Source organism: Hypomesus transpacificus, chromosome 16 (assembly GCF_021917145.1).
Source record: "Hypomesus transpacificus isolate Combined female chromosome 16, fHypTra1, whole genome shotgun sequence".
In the NCBI taxonomy this organism is placed as follows: domain Eukaryota; kingdom Metazoa; phylum Chordata; class Actinopteri; order Osmeriformes; family Osmeridae; genus Hypomesus; species Hypomesus transpacificus.
The window spans coordinates 5,045,998-5,058,818 of NC_061075.1; the positions used below are offsets into that span (position 1 = coordinate 5,045,998).

The 12,821-nt window shown below is 47.8% G+C and overlaps 1 protein-coding gene across 1 annotated transcript in view; it reads left to right on the plus strand.

Moving 5' to 3' along the window:
* Positions 1-12,821, plus strand: part of nr5a2 (nuclear receptor subfamily 5, group A, member 2) — a 42,496-nt gene that overhangs the window by 23,359 nt on the left and 6,316 nt on the right. The window contains exons 5-6 of the mRNA XM_047037125.1: positions 5,733-5,852; positions 10,307-10,454. Coding sequence (XP_046893081.1) covers positions 5,733-5,852; positions 10,307-10,454 — 268 coding nt within the window. The remainder of the gene's footprint in view (positions 1-5,732; positions 5,853-10,306; positions 10,455-12,821) is intronic.

Genomic DNA, 12,821 nt, shown 5'->3' on the forward strand with positions numbered 1-12,821 from the left:
GACCTTGAGAAAACAAGGCATTCCTCCGGCAACACCAACTTAAGATATACTTTGTATTTACCTCCGCCACAAGAATGCATTCTGTTATTTTAACCGTTTGCGGGTGTGTTGATACCTGCAGTAGCTTTGCATCAAGATCTTGCTCTGTCCAAGAAAAAGTACACACACACATATATATATTTGTGTGTATATATATATATGGTCAAATCTTGGGTGTATTTGCCTTACTAAAAGTCAGTCAAAAATGTGCAAGTGTATTTAACAGTGGATGCTGCCCTGGCAGAGTGCTACGGTGTACAAAAACACTGTGGCTAGGGTCGGAGGGTGAAGAGGCGGAGAGATTCCTCCTGTTCCCGGTGAGGTCCCAGATCAGGGATGGGGGAGAGGTGATGAGCACAGTGCAGGAAGACCTTATTAGTGCTGGGGCAGCACCTCTTTTTGTTCTCAATTTTTTCGCCGTAGGGACGGGACTGGGGGGACGGGGTGGGGGGAGGGGGAGGGTAGATGAGCTGTGGGGGGGGGGGGGGGAGTCCAATCGAAGGCAGTGTGTTTTAGTGGTCAAGGGTCGCCCTCTGGAGTCTGTTAATGCGGGTCACCGTGGGAACTGATCAATCTCCGTGCCTCAGCAGTATCGACCACACGGCTCTGCGAGACACTGGCATGCACACACACGCACACACCACACACACACCACACACACCACCACACACACACAAACACATACTCCTCCCAGCAACTCCCACCACTCAGACATTCTTACCCAAAGGAGCCAATCAGCCTCTGTTTCTTGATAATCAACCTTTTCCACCCCTATCAACCACACAGTAGTTTTACAGTTAATTTTACTGTAAAGCCTTCTTCAAATTTGAAGTTTGTTTGTACAATCAATACATTGTACGAACATTTTGCTAAAAGGTTGCTTTCTTTGGTCTTTCTGTTGGAGCCTTAATGCACTCCCAGCAGAATGCGTGTGCGTTACATAGTCGTACATTACCCCTCGGTGCAACAAAGTGGGCCATGTATGTGAGCATGTGTGTAATCTACGGTACAGCCCTCTCTACTGACCTCACAGGGGTGTGTGTGTGCCTGTGTGTGTGCTCGGAGAACTCCGGAAAGACAACCGGCCAGACAACCAGCCAGCCAGTCAGGCACACAGACAAGACAGCGTTTCCGGTGTGTTCCGTGTCCTTTCTATTGCTGACGTTGCTATAGGCGTCGGTCAGGCCCTCGCAGTCATACCAAGCCCTCCCCATCTTGTTCCATGAACACCTGCTCAACTTCCCAAGATGCTTATCGCCCCCCACCCCCCCAGTGGCAAGCAAGCAGGAGCTACGTGCAAATAACGCCATAATAAACAGTCTGTTTCGAGGGGGGGTGGGGGCGGTATGGACTATCGGGCAAATACACAAGGGCCAGTAGCTAGGGAGAGATTGAGATACTAATCTCACACACAAAATACCCCTCCTATGCCAACACCTCAAATGTTCTCCATTTGTCACATCCCTGACATTTACTCACTTTTTAAAATAGAAAAGTCTAAAAAGACGATCATGTCATTACAATGGCATATCATTATTCTAACAATGGCGTTTGACTTTGTTATCATATTCCTTTAACTGCGCAAAACCCAAACCCAAGATTTCAGATTGCACATGCAAGCTGAGATTGCAGTGTTTAAAAGACGTGTTAAGGCTGATTATAGTATTGAGCCATTCCAGAGTGAATTAATTCCTATCCCCAGGTGTAAATCCGGCCAGAGAGCCACCAGACGAACAGATGCCGACACAAGACAACACAGAGAAGCCTTCCTGTGAGTGGAGCCATTGAAGTCAACTTCAAACCTGAACTTCAAGCTTCAAACCTGTAGTTCTCGGAGAAAACATTGATTCAGATCCAGCTTGAGAACGAGAGCCACAGGGAGAAAGAGAGAGAGAGAGAGAGAGAAAGAGAGAGAGAGAGAGAGAGAGAGAGAGAGAGAGGGAGAGCGTGGGAGAGGGAGAGAAAGAGGGGGTGTAAAACAGGCCTGTTCTGTTGTGCTGCTCGTTTTATGTAAATGTCAGTTGAGAAGATGAACCCATGGTGAGTGTGTGTTTCCCCCCCCCCTTTCACGGCTACAATAATTTAATTCACTTCATTCATTAAGCCACGCTGAAGGAGATTCCATTAATCTGTTCATTAGGATACTTCAAAACTGGAGCTACTTATTAAAATCAGATCCAGCTGTGTACCCTCGTTAGGGACATGATACCCACACCGCTTAACAATGCTTGTGGCATTTCTACCAAACCACAGCACCGAAGAAAGAAAGAAATACTTCGCTACATTTGGCTGTTTTGACTCAGAACCATTATAGATGGTCCTCTCCTAGCAGGGGCTGTTGAATAAACATTACTTTTGGGCGCTCCAAACAAACCATTACCAATTAATTGAAATTCCCAGAAAAATTGCGAAGATTTCTTTTCTTAATCACTTTATTTTATTTGCTCGTTTTCCCTCCAGTCCTTTTGCCCATTCTTCTTTCTCTGCCTTTTCTCTTTCTCCCTAATTCTCTATCTCCCTGTCTGTCTGTGTGTAGAAAATCACATTAATCTGTGCTCGTGGTGTTGAACAAAAGCTATGGGCTAAGCGATTGATCTGGGCATTGATCCCCCCTCGCCTGAATGGCCATAAAGGTGTTAAATTGGTTTCTTGGAGGATATGTATTTTTCATTGCACTCTCCTTTGCGAAATTCCTGCCTGAAAAGAACAGCATTGATGATATTGAAATAATGAATGAGAGGCACACCTTGAAAACATTTAGTGTGTTTGAGAAGAGTTTTGTGACTTGTTTCGACTCAAACCAAATAAGCCAAGTGTAGACACAGTGTTGCCCAGTGCCCCTGTTAAGGAAGAGACTCCAGTGGCATTATTTCAGGCATGTGTTACTCTTTCTCAACACTGATCACCTTCATGAACAGTGAAGTGTAGTCTTGAGATGGTGTGCAAGTTCAGTAACTTCCCTAAACGGCAGCTCAGTACAGTAAGCAGATATTTTTCTAATATGTATATATTTTTTAAATTCTTAAAGTGACAGAGACTCAGTGAGCCCCTCAGTATGCATTTTGAGTGTTTGATGGTTGTGATAATTTACTTTAAATTAAATTCAAAAACTACATTACGTAAATAGGAATGTTTACTGTGGTATATTATCTGCTCTTAGTAGTTACATTAGTAGACATTAACAACACTTAGAACCTTGCAAAAAGATTAACAATTAACTTTATTGTTCCCTTCATGATCCAATAAATAATCTTTTTTTTGCATGCATGCATGCATGCAATGGAAACCCATTGGTAGGTTAATAGCCTAGGCAACGTTTAGTTCAGATTCCCATATTAAAAGACTGCGAAACACCTAGTGAAAGATATAGCTGCATGGATGCATAGGAGTCAGTAGGTTCCCCCTCGTCCTGTCAGTGGAGCCCCTGCTGTGTGAGTGAAGAGACGAAACATTAGGAGGATCCAGGGCTTGTCACTGGACGCTCAGGGTCACAGCCGAGGAAGAGCTTGTCAGGGAAACAGCCACTATAAGCGACCCTGATCTGAACTGTCCACCCTCCCTCAGCCCAGCCCCCGACGATCCTGCACGCCTGTCGCACACGTCTGTCACCATCCACGTCTCCAAGCGGGACAACCCTCCACACACACACACACTCATCCTCCCCCATCACCCCTTTCTCCAGCGTCCCCTTTTGCCTTTTGATGACCCGGCCCCGTTGTCAGAGAGGGCCCTTGCAGGCAGGCAGCGTGAGGACAGCCGTCTTTGATGAGGACCCCGACACTCACCAGGCTCCTGACGGACGGACGGGGGGGGGGGGGGGGGCTTTGAAGAGCTCCCCCCCTCACCGCCTTCTCCCAGAAATGGGGGGTTAAGGCAGTGTTTGGTTGGGGGCAGGTGGGGGTACAGTAAGAAGCTCACCAGTTTCACTCTCTTTGGCCTCCGTGTGATGGTTTTAATGATGCCATTTGAATTTCATTCACTTTTCGTCGCCTCCGGTTGATACACACAAAAAACTCATGTAGGAAAATGGAAAAGATGGAAAGAAGAGAGTTCATCACGCTGTCAGAAGTTGTGGTAAAGGTCAAAATGGCTTTGTTGTACGTCTGTGCTCTCTCAATAAAAAGGGATAAAAGATTGCTTACAGTTTTTTGCAATTTTGGTTAGCAAGTTAGCAAGCCTTGGTTTTATTAGACTTTAGCCTAACCATGTGGCTGTGTGATTTGACCCAGCGAAGCCAATCTCAATGATATTCAAGTTGTAATGTCTGCCTGGAAGACAAACAGACGCATCACCAGTCATAATACTCACTGTTAACTGGTGATATGAATAGCAAGGTTGGCTGACGCTACCACACTATCATTCAAGGTCATGAAACACAACTCTTGGGTTTGGATGTTGAGCTGGTGTTGATTAATCAAAATCCCCCCCTGTTCGAATGAAAGTAATGGCTTGTTTCATTAAGGTATGTGTGGCCATGCACTACCAATTGATCCACATTCCTCTCTGTAACTTTAATTGACACTTTCAAATTCAACGTGACACACTGTCAGGTGCCCAAGGATTCTCTCAGATTCACACCAAAGGCATTTCACAAAAATGCCAAACCAAAGCATTCTGGGAAAGACCCACCAATCCGTCAGATAGGAGTATCGAGAGGGCTGAGTGTGTTGACTGGAAAGGACAAAGAAAGGAAGAGAGTGAGAACATCTCCAGGTTTTTATATTTTTTTCCTCATTCTTGGCTCTCAATGTGGCCTTTCTGCCCTTGTGGCTACAGTGTCTAATCATTAACGCGTTGGGGCCCTGGGAAATAGGGGTGGTGACAATGGCAGTGTTGTTGTGGTGTAGCGAACTTATCCTTTCGCCCCTGCCTCATTCACCTGGCATTGGTGGGACTGAGCGGCTGTCGCAGGCTGGCTACTTAATCACTTCAAGCCGGTGGAATCACTCAGCCAGAGGTGGCACCGGGCAAACAGATAGCCCCGCTATCACTTGACAAACAGGCACATCCAGGTAGTGGCAGGCCTGGGAGAGGAGAGGGTCGCGTTCACATGAGAAACACATGAGAAAGCTGTGGCATATGTGTGTGTGTGTGTGGGGGGGGGGGGGGAGGGAGGGGGGAGTTGGTCTGACATTTGAGGCATTGTGTGAAGTCAGCTACCTACACCTGCAGTTGTACTAATCAATACCTGAAAGCAAACTACAGGACCCCATGTGATCCCATATATGATATATCCTATCCTATGTCTGCTTGTCTTGAATAGCAAACTTACAAACCACCTTAAAGACCCAGAGAGTCCTTTTCAACTTTTGCTTACTTTTCAATAGAAGAGGAAGAAAAGGGCAAAAAACAAACTGCCAGTATTCACTTTACATAGACTCATTGAGTGATGGTACTGAACTATTGTCTTGGATGAGTTTTTCCATTTCTAGTTCCATTTCTGGAAAGGTGGTTGAAGCTCGTTTTTGTACCGGAGTTTTACACAGCAGGTGGCATTAGCACGCTGTTAGCCTCAAGAATTAACCTTTCCTTTTTCTCTTTTTCTTTCAACCTCTCTCTCTCTCCCTCTCTCCCTCTCTCTCTTTCTCTCCCCCTCTCCCTCTCCCTCTCCCTCTCTCTCTCTCTCTCTCTCTCTCTCTCTCTCTCTCTCTCTCTCTCTCTCTCTCTCTCTCTCTCTCTCTCTCCTCCATCAGGTTGATGACCAAATGAAGCTGCTGCAGAACTGCTGGAGTGAACTCCTCATCCTCGACCACATTTTCCGGCAGGTGGTGCACGCCAAAGAGGGCTCCATCCTATTGGTCACCGGCCAACAGGTGAGTCCTACCTTGCCTTCTCCCATCTCTCACCCCCCCGGCCCTCCCCCTAGACCTCATCAGCCACTCAGCACGCCTAGATCAACAGCCTTTAAAGCTTCATCGACCTCTCTGCCTCCCTCTCAGTCACTACGCCATTAAAAATAGATTACGCGTATGCGTAGGTATAAGATAATGTGACCAGAATAATCAATTATGCATTATTTTTTTTACGTTTTCATTTTGCGTGTGCGTTGGCTGGGAGTGTGTGTGTGTGCGTGGGCATGTGTGTGTGTGTTTACTTCAACAGTGAATATATAAAGCGCCTGGTTAAGCATGCAGGAGCCGTAGAGGTAGAGAGAGAAAAAAATCTGTGATTTACCTCAGTTGAGGGCCCTGAGGAGGAGAGCAGGGACTATTGCCTCGGGCCCTGACGAGGCCCCTCAACCCAGCGGGACCTCGGGATTCTTCCGTCTGTTTCTGGCTCTGCTTTCCCCCTCGTACACGCACACACACACACAAACACACACAGGCGTACACACAAACACACGCACATACCACACAGCCACATGTAAATACCCACACATGCACAGAGCGATCAAATTGCTCGTTATGAATATGCCTCTGAATGTTGGCGCGCCTGTCAATGGGACACGGCGTGCTTAATTATTGATTGGGTGGGTTTCCAAAATGCTGCTCTCTGCCAAACTGTTCTCCAACAATAGGTGTGGGCATAAATATTGAAACCAGGAAGTCTGTCAGCGCGTGATTGGGCGTTTTCCTGTTCCTACTGTTTATAGTGAGGTGAACGTTGCGAGGGGTGGAACTATAGAGTAGGCTGCAGGGGAAATTGAAGCACAACTTGTTTGAGTTAATTGGATGAACTCATGACATCTAACCAGAGATAGAGATAAAGGAGAGAAAGAGAGAGAGATAGAGGAGAAAGAAAGGAAGAGAGAGGGTGGGAGAGAAAGGGTGGATGGGAGATAGAGGCCATGCAAGGATGAAAACAGGCGAAGGGACATTTCCAATGCAACTGTACATCTGAGACAAGCCCCCCCACACACACACACACACACACAAACACATACACGCACACGCAGAACACACTCACGCAGTGCCTTAAGCACTTCACCCCCCCCCCCCCCTTCTCTCTCTCTCCTGCTCCTCCCACATCCAGCGCTGACAGAGAGCGAAGGGTACTGAGCAGCAGCCGGGACTCCCAGCAGTGTCTCTGCTGCTCCGTGTTTGATTAGCCAGGTCTGAGCTGTGAGCAAGCGGGGCCGGGAGCAGGGGAGAGGGGCATCAGGGTGGAGCGGTTGAGGGGTGGGGGGTGGATGGGGGGTGCACAGTCAGGGGAGGCGGAGGACCAGGTCTCGTTTGCATATTTTGGCTAATGAACAGCTGGTGTTGGGGGGCCAGTGTGTGTGTGTGTGTGTATGTGTGTGGGGGGGGGGGGGGATGCAGTCACTGGGAGGAGAAAGAGAGAGGAGGAGGAGGGGGGGGGGGTCTCAAACAGTTCCATCATTATCTTTTATTATTCTCCACCAGGCCAGGGGTGACAGCAGCACAGTGAAAGCTAAAGCCATGGCCCGTCTTTTACCAGCTACTGTACACAATGCCCCCCCCCAACCAAAACACACACACACACACACATGCAAATAATAAACACACACATGCACAGTGCACATGAACCAATGCTGCCCCAATACATTAGGACGACATTATGCCCAGGCAGGAACTAAGGAATGGAACAGTCCAACGATTATATCAGAGGATGTCTTTCAGTCACTGTGATAAGTTGGTCCCCCTGTCGTGAGGATGTCGGCTGAGGATTAGATTCTGATTTGGCCACTGGCTTGGGGTGACCCGCCTTTTCTGAGCTAGTGTTGAGTGGAGTCTCAGAGCAAGTGATACAGCCCCAATGCACCATGGGGGATTAGCTGAGTCATGTGGTGACACACGACACCCAGGGTGCCTTTGGAAAATGCCACAAGGCCTGCCCCGTCACAGTCCTACACTCCCAACTCCCTTACCACCCCCCCCCCCCCCCCCCCCCATCCCTGTGTTTCAATTACTCTCAGCTTCCTCATGATATATAAAAACACAGTAGAGAAATGCTCTGGAAAAGAGGTTCCCATTTTAGCCCTGAAGTTTTGGAAAATGTGATAGAACCCTATTCAAACGAGGTGCTGTTTTGAAGACCTGAACTGTTCTCTCTTCGCTGAAACTGATTGGATGTTGAACCCCTGAAATCTGAAACAGGGTTCTGTCAGCTACGAACGGTTCGATTAAAATGGCTTTTATTTCAGAGCTAAAGGTTTCAACATAGGCAGTTCTGTCTGTCAACGGGTGCCCTGGTGTCTGTCCCATGGCCTTCAGAAGAATCTGGAGCTAAAACAGAGGCAGGTCGAACATAGATTCACTAGGCTAATTTATACAGCTCCCTCTTTGGCCTCCTTGTCCTCCCTTTGGATCAAACAGGAAAACATGACTTGTAGGCTATCGCATAGTGGCACAGTTCAGATGGCATGAGCAGACAAGGTCTTTTTTTGTCGTTTGTCAGCAAGGCGAACGTCAAGGGCTTTGATAATGGGATAGAGTGACACCCTGACTTGAAAGTCAAAACGGTCCGAGGGGTTGTTTAAAATGACACTTTTTGGACACGGATTTGGCTTCTTGCGAGCCAGTGTTTTCGCACAGCTAATTAGCAGTGACACTTGCACTGGATATATACTGAAATGTACATTTGAATATCAAGTTTTTGAGCGCAGGAGATAAAAGGTTAACACAGCAAGAAAAAGGAGACGGATAAGGATAAATGATCAGGTCAAAGTTTGCAGGTCGGCTGAAAGAGGAGGCCAGGGTTTTGTCAATCTACTTGTAGGATGTGACCCGAAACGGGACTAATAAACATGTATTGATTGATTGATATGTAGGTCGTTGGGGTGACAGATAAGTCTATTGTCAGAAGGGTGGTGTTTTCCTTTGACTCGGGGGAAAGGATGCTATAACCCAAGGCAACGCCACGAGGAGTCCTATCGCTCATTGAAGTTATTTCATGCACAGTTGCTTTTATGTAAATTGATTGACACTTTCCAGGGCACTGACTCATCAGGGAGCCCGACAGAGGAGGCATGGGGAGAGACAGAAAAGGAGAGGGAGTGTGAGGAAAGGGAGAAATAGTGCGTGAGAAAGACGACGCTCCGAAACGTCCGTATATATTTTTTTTCTTCTCCTTTTTTTCCAGAACATTCCGCTCATCCTATTGACACGATAAATAAATTCCAATCCGAGGCAGTTTTTTTTTATTGCAAATTGCAGCTCGCAGGGACCTTCCTCCCTGAGGTTGAGCGAGCCCTGCCGTCTACCTTCCCCCAGAAATCCTGGCGCAGTCAATTATGGTAATGAATTGTCAATAAATATAAAAATTTCATACGGCCTGCTTACTGTGAGTGGCAGCTAAGGACTTGCCTCCCAGACAAATCTGCTGTTGCTGCAGATATTAAATGCACCTGAAAAGGGGGTCTAGTGCCGGGTCACTGAGGGGATGGGGGGTTGGGGTTCAGACCTGAAAGGGGGGGTGATCTCTCGCCCTCCACTGCCCCACACAACCCTAGGAGAGAGAGAGAGAGAGAGAGAGAGAGAGAGAAAGAGAGAGAAAGAGAGAGAGAGAGAGAGAGAGAGAGAGAGAGAGAGAGAGAGAGAGAGAGAGAAAGAGAGAGAGAGAGGGAGAAGAAGGAGAGGGGGTTTGGATGGAGGGAACGTGCTGCCCGCTCCCTTTTTTTTCGCGAGCGAATGATTAGGATTCAGGATTCGGGCCTGGGCCCTAGGGCCCCCTTTCGCAGAGAGAGAGAAAAAGAACGAGAGAGATTCTCTGTGCATTTCATGCTGATGGAATATCTGTTCTAATTTGAGCTGTATGCTCATATAAACCCAATATTCATTCCGAGGCTCCACCTGTATGTAGGTAGCTAGGCTTGTTTGTGTGTTTTAGGTTTGTGCTAGGAGTCTATCCTAAACGGGAGAACATTGTCTACTTTCAGAAGAACCTAAATGAAAATTCAGGACATTGACTAGGACCGCCTCACAAAATAGGTCTCAAAGCTCTTTGAGAAGTCTCTTGGATGTGACTGTACACATACCCACACACATACACTCATTGTGTTTTTACAGTACACTGTGAGCTGGTAGAAATAGCTGGCATCAAATGTGTGTGATGACAAGTTAAGGCAACATTTGGTAATGTTACAAAACTCGCCCTTTGTGTTCCCGATTTGCTGTTTGGGATTCATATTTGACACACCTTCCACGGTTCATTACTTTATCTCCCATGCTTCATTAGCATCCTCAGGTCACATGCCCAAATCATGTCGTTATAAAGTCCACAGAACTGACACAAGATGACAACGTTACAATATGAAGACAAAGCTTTGCGCGTAACAGCCTGCGGCATGTGTGTGTGTGTCCTGCAGGTGGATTATGCCGTAATTGCCTCCCAAGCTGGAGCCACACTCAACAACCTGATGAGCCACGCGCAGGAGTTGGTGGGCAAGCTTCGCTCCCTGCAGCTCGACCAGCGGGAGTTTGTCTGCCTCAAGTTCCTCGTGCTCTTCAGCCTGGGTGAGTACGGAGGAAGAGGAGGGGGCAGGGGGTGCACGTGTGTGTGAGCGAGTGAGCGGGGGCTGGCAGGGGGCAGGGGTGGAAGCCTGGGGGTAAGACTGAAGTGCGGGGTGGGGATGGGGCGGGGGGGGGGCAGGATAGGTGGGATACGGTTCCGGTGTGATTATTATTATTATTTGAGGCGGCGGGGGGGGGCTCACGAATGGGGGGGGGTTAAGAAAGGGAGGAGGAGGGGGAGAAGTAGAGAGAAGTGGGGAGGGGGGAGGGGGGAGGGTTTACAGGTTAGGGCCGGGGTGAATTAATTTGGGCCGGGGACTACCTGAGTTGGGATGTTGTTGAGGGTCTCGTGGGTGATAAAGGGAGCACAGTGTTGGGGAAGGAAAGAGGGAGGGAGGAAGGCGAGGGGGGGGAGGAAGGACAAAGGGATTATCCAATGTGGAGGTGATTTAGGGGAAGAAGTTGGAAGGGTGAATTTAAGCAGAGAGAAGACCAACTAAAGGAAGAGAAGAGGGGGGAGTGGACAGGGCTGAGAGAAAAGAGTCCCCTGGGTCTCTCTTTCTCTCCCGCTCTCTGTCTCTCTGTCTCTCTCTGTCTCTCCCTCTCTCACATTTTCCTCTCTCCTCATCACATCCATTTCTGGTCTACTTTCCAAGGCCGGGTTGGCTGTCAGGAGACTGTAATCTCTCTCTCCCACTCTGATAGCCTGAATGTAGCAGACTGGGTTTGTGTCATAGTGGCCCAGAGACACACACACACACCTCAATACACCAACACAGTATGCACTCTGTTGTGCAGGCACGCGCGCACACACACCAACCTCCAAACACAAGCAACGCACGCAGGCACACACGACGCAACCAATCAAGCACTTTGGCCAAGTTGAAGAGACACACTGTAACAAATCCTGGGTGTGCTCACAAGAGATCCTCCCATGACTTGTGAGGAAACAAGACAGTGGCTGGTTTGTAGGGAGGGAGGGGCGCACAGGGTGGAAGGGCTGCTGTTATGGGGTTTGGAGGTGGGGGGGGGGGGGGGGAGGGACCCCGGTGGTGTAAATAATTTGGCGGAAACATCATCCATAATGAAGGGCTCACCTGAGGGATGTGTATCGCCCCCGGCTCTCGCCTGTTCTCCCGCACTGCCTGGGCCTCCGTGGTGGTGCACAGATGTCGGAGAGGAGCTGTAAACACGCTAAGACAGGAGATTAGAACTGTTATGATTAATATCACCCCTCCCACAGTCCTGACTGGGAGAGAGGCAGTGGTGTGTGTTTGGGTGTGTGTGTGTGTGTGAGAGAGAGAGACAGAGTGAGAGAGAGAGAGAGAAAGAGGGAGAGAGAGAGAGAGAGAGACCGAGTGAGAAAAAAGTGTGTTTGGTGTGTGTGTGTGTGTGTTTGTGTGTTCAGGGTGCGTGAGAGAAGAGGAAAGGGAGAGTAATAGAGACAGAAGATTTTTACGCTTGGGTTTGTGTGAACCCACACTCGTAGGGTTAATCAATTCCACAGGAGCCAATTAATAAGGAGTCAACAAAATGAGGCACAAAAAAACTCCCAAGGCGGATTTGGGAGAACTAGATCACACCACACTCAGTACCAAAGCTAAGCTAATGCAACCAGTCTCTAGCTGGAACTCAGTAACATCTATTAGGGATCAAAATCGATGTTGCACACTGGCATACGAGACCACAAGTGTGTGAGTAGGTTCAACATAGCACCAAGAACATCTCTCCCTGCCTGCATGAATGTCTCCTGCTTTCATCACACATATGACCCTTTGTAGAAACTACTTAATGCCTTCCAGTAACCTGAACAATGTTAGGACAAAACATTGTTTCGATACATTATTTCAAAACATTGTCAAAAAAGATTGATATTTTTACACAGTCTGCACAGTACCTGTCAGATGTATTGTTCTAAAACCCCAATAATGCTGTGGGTATATATGAGATCCACAAAAATGTGCGCACCAAAGGGCAACTATTCTTGGTGAAGTGCAGGGATATCAAGTCTAATTCTTAAATCCCCCACAAAACTGGAGCAATCAATGTGAGGTAAAAGCTGCAGTCAGATAAAAGTGTGTGTTTGTGATGGAGAGGTCAGCTTGGTCTTGAACACACACACACAAACACACAACAATCTCTGCCATAGCCTTTCTGTTTGGCTCTGTCTCTCTCTGTCTGTTTCTTTCTCTCTGTGTCTATCTGTCTGTCTCTCTCCTTCTCTGTGTGTTGGTCTGTCTGTCTGTCTGTCCCTCTCTCTCTCTCTCTCTCTCTCTCTCTCTTTCTCTCTCTCTGTCTCTGTCTGTCTCTCTATCTCTCTTACACAATCCCTCAAAATTGAAGCCTTTTAAAGGGAATCAAAGGTACTTA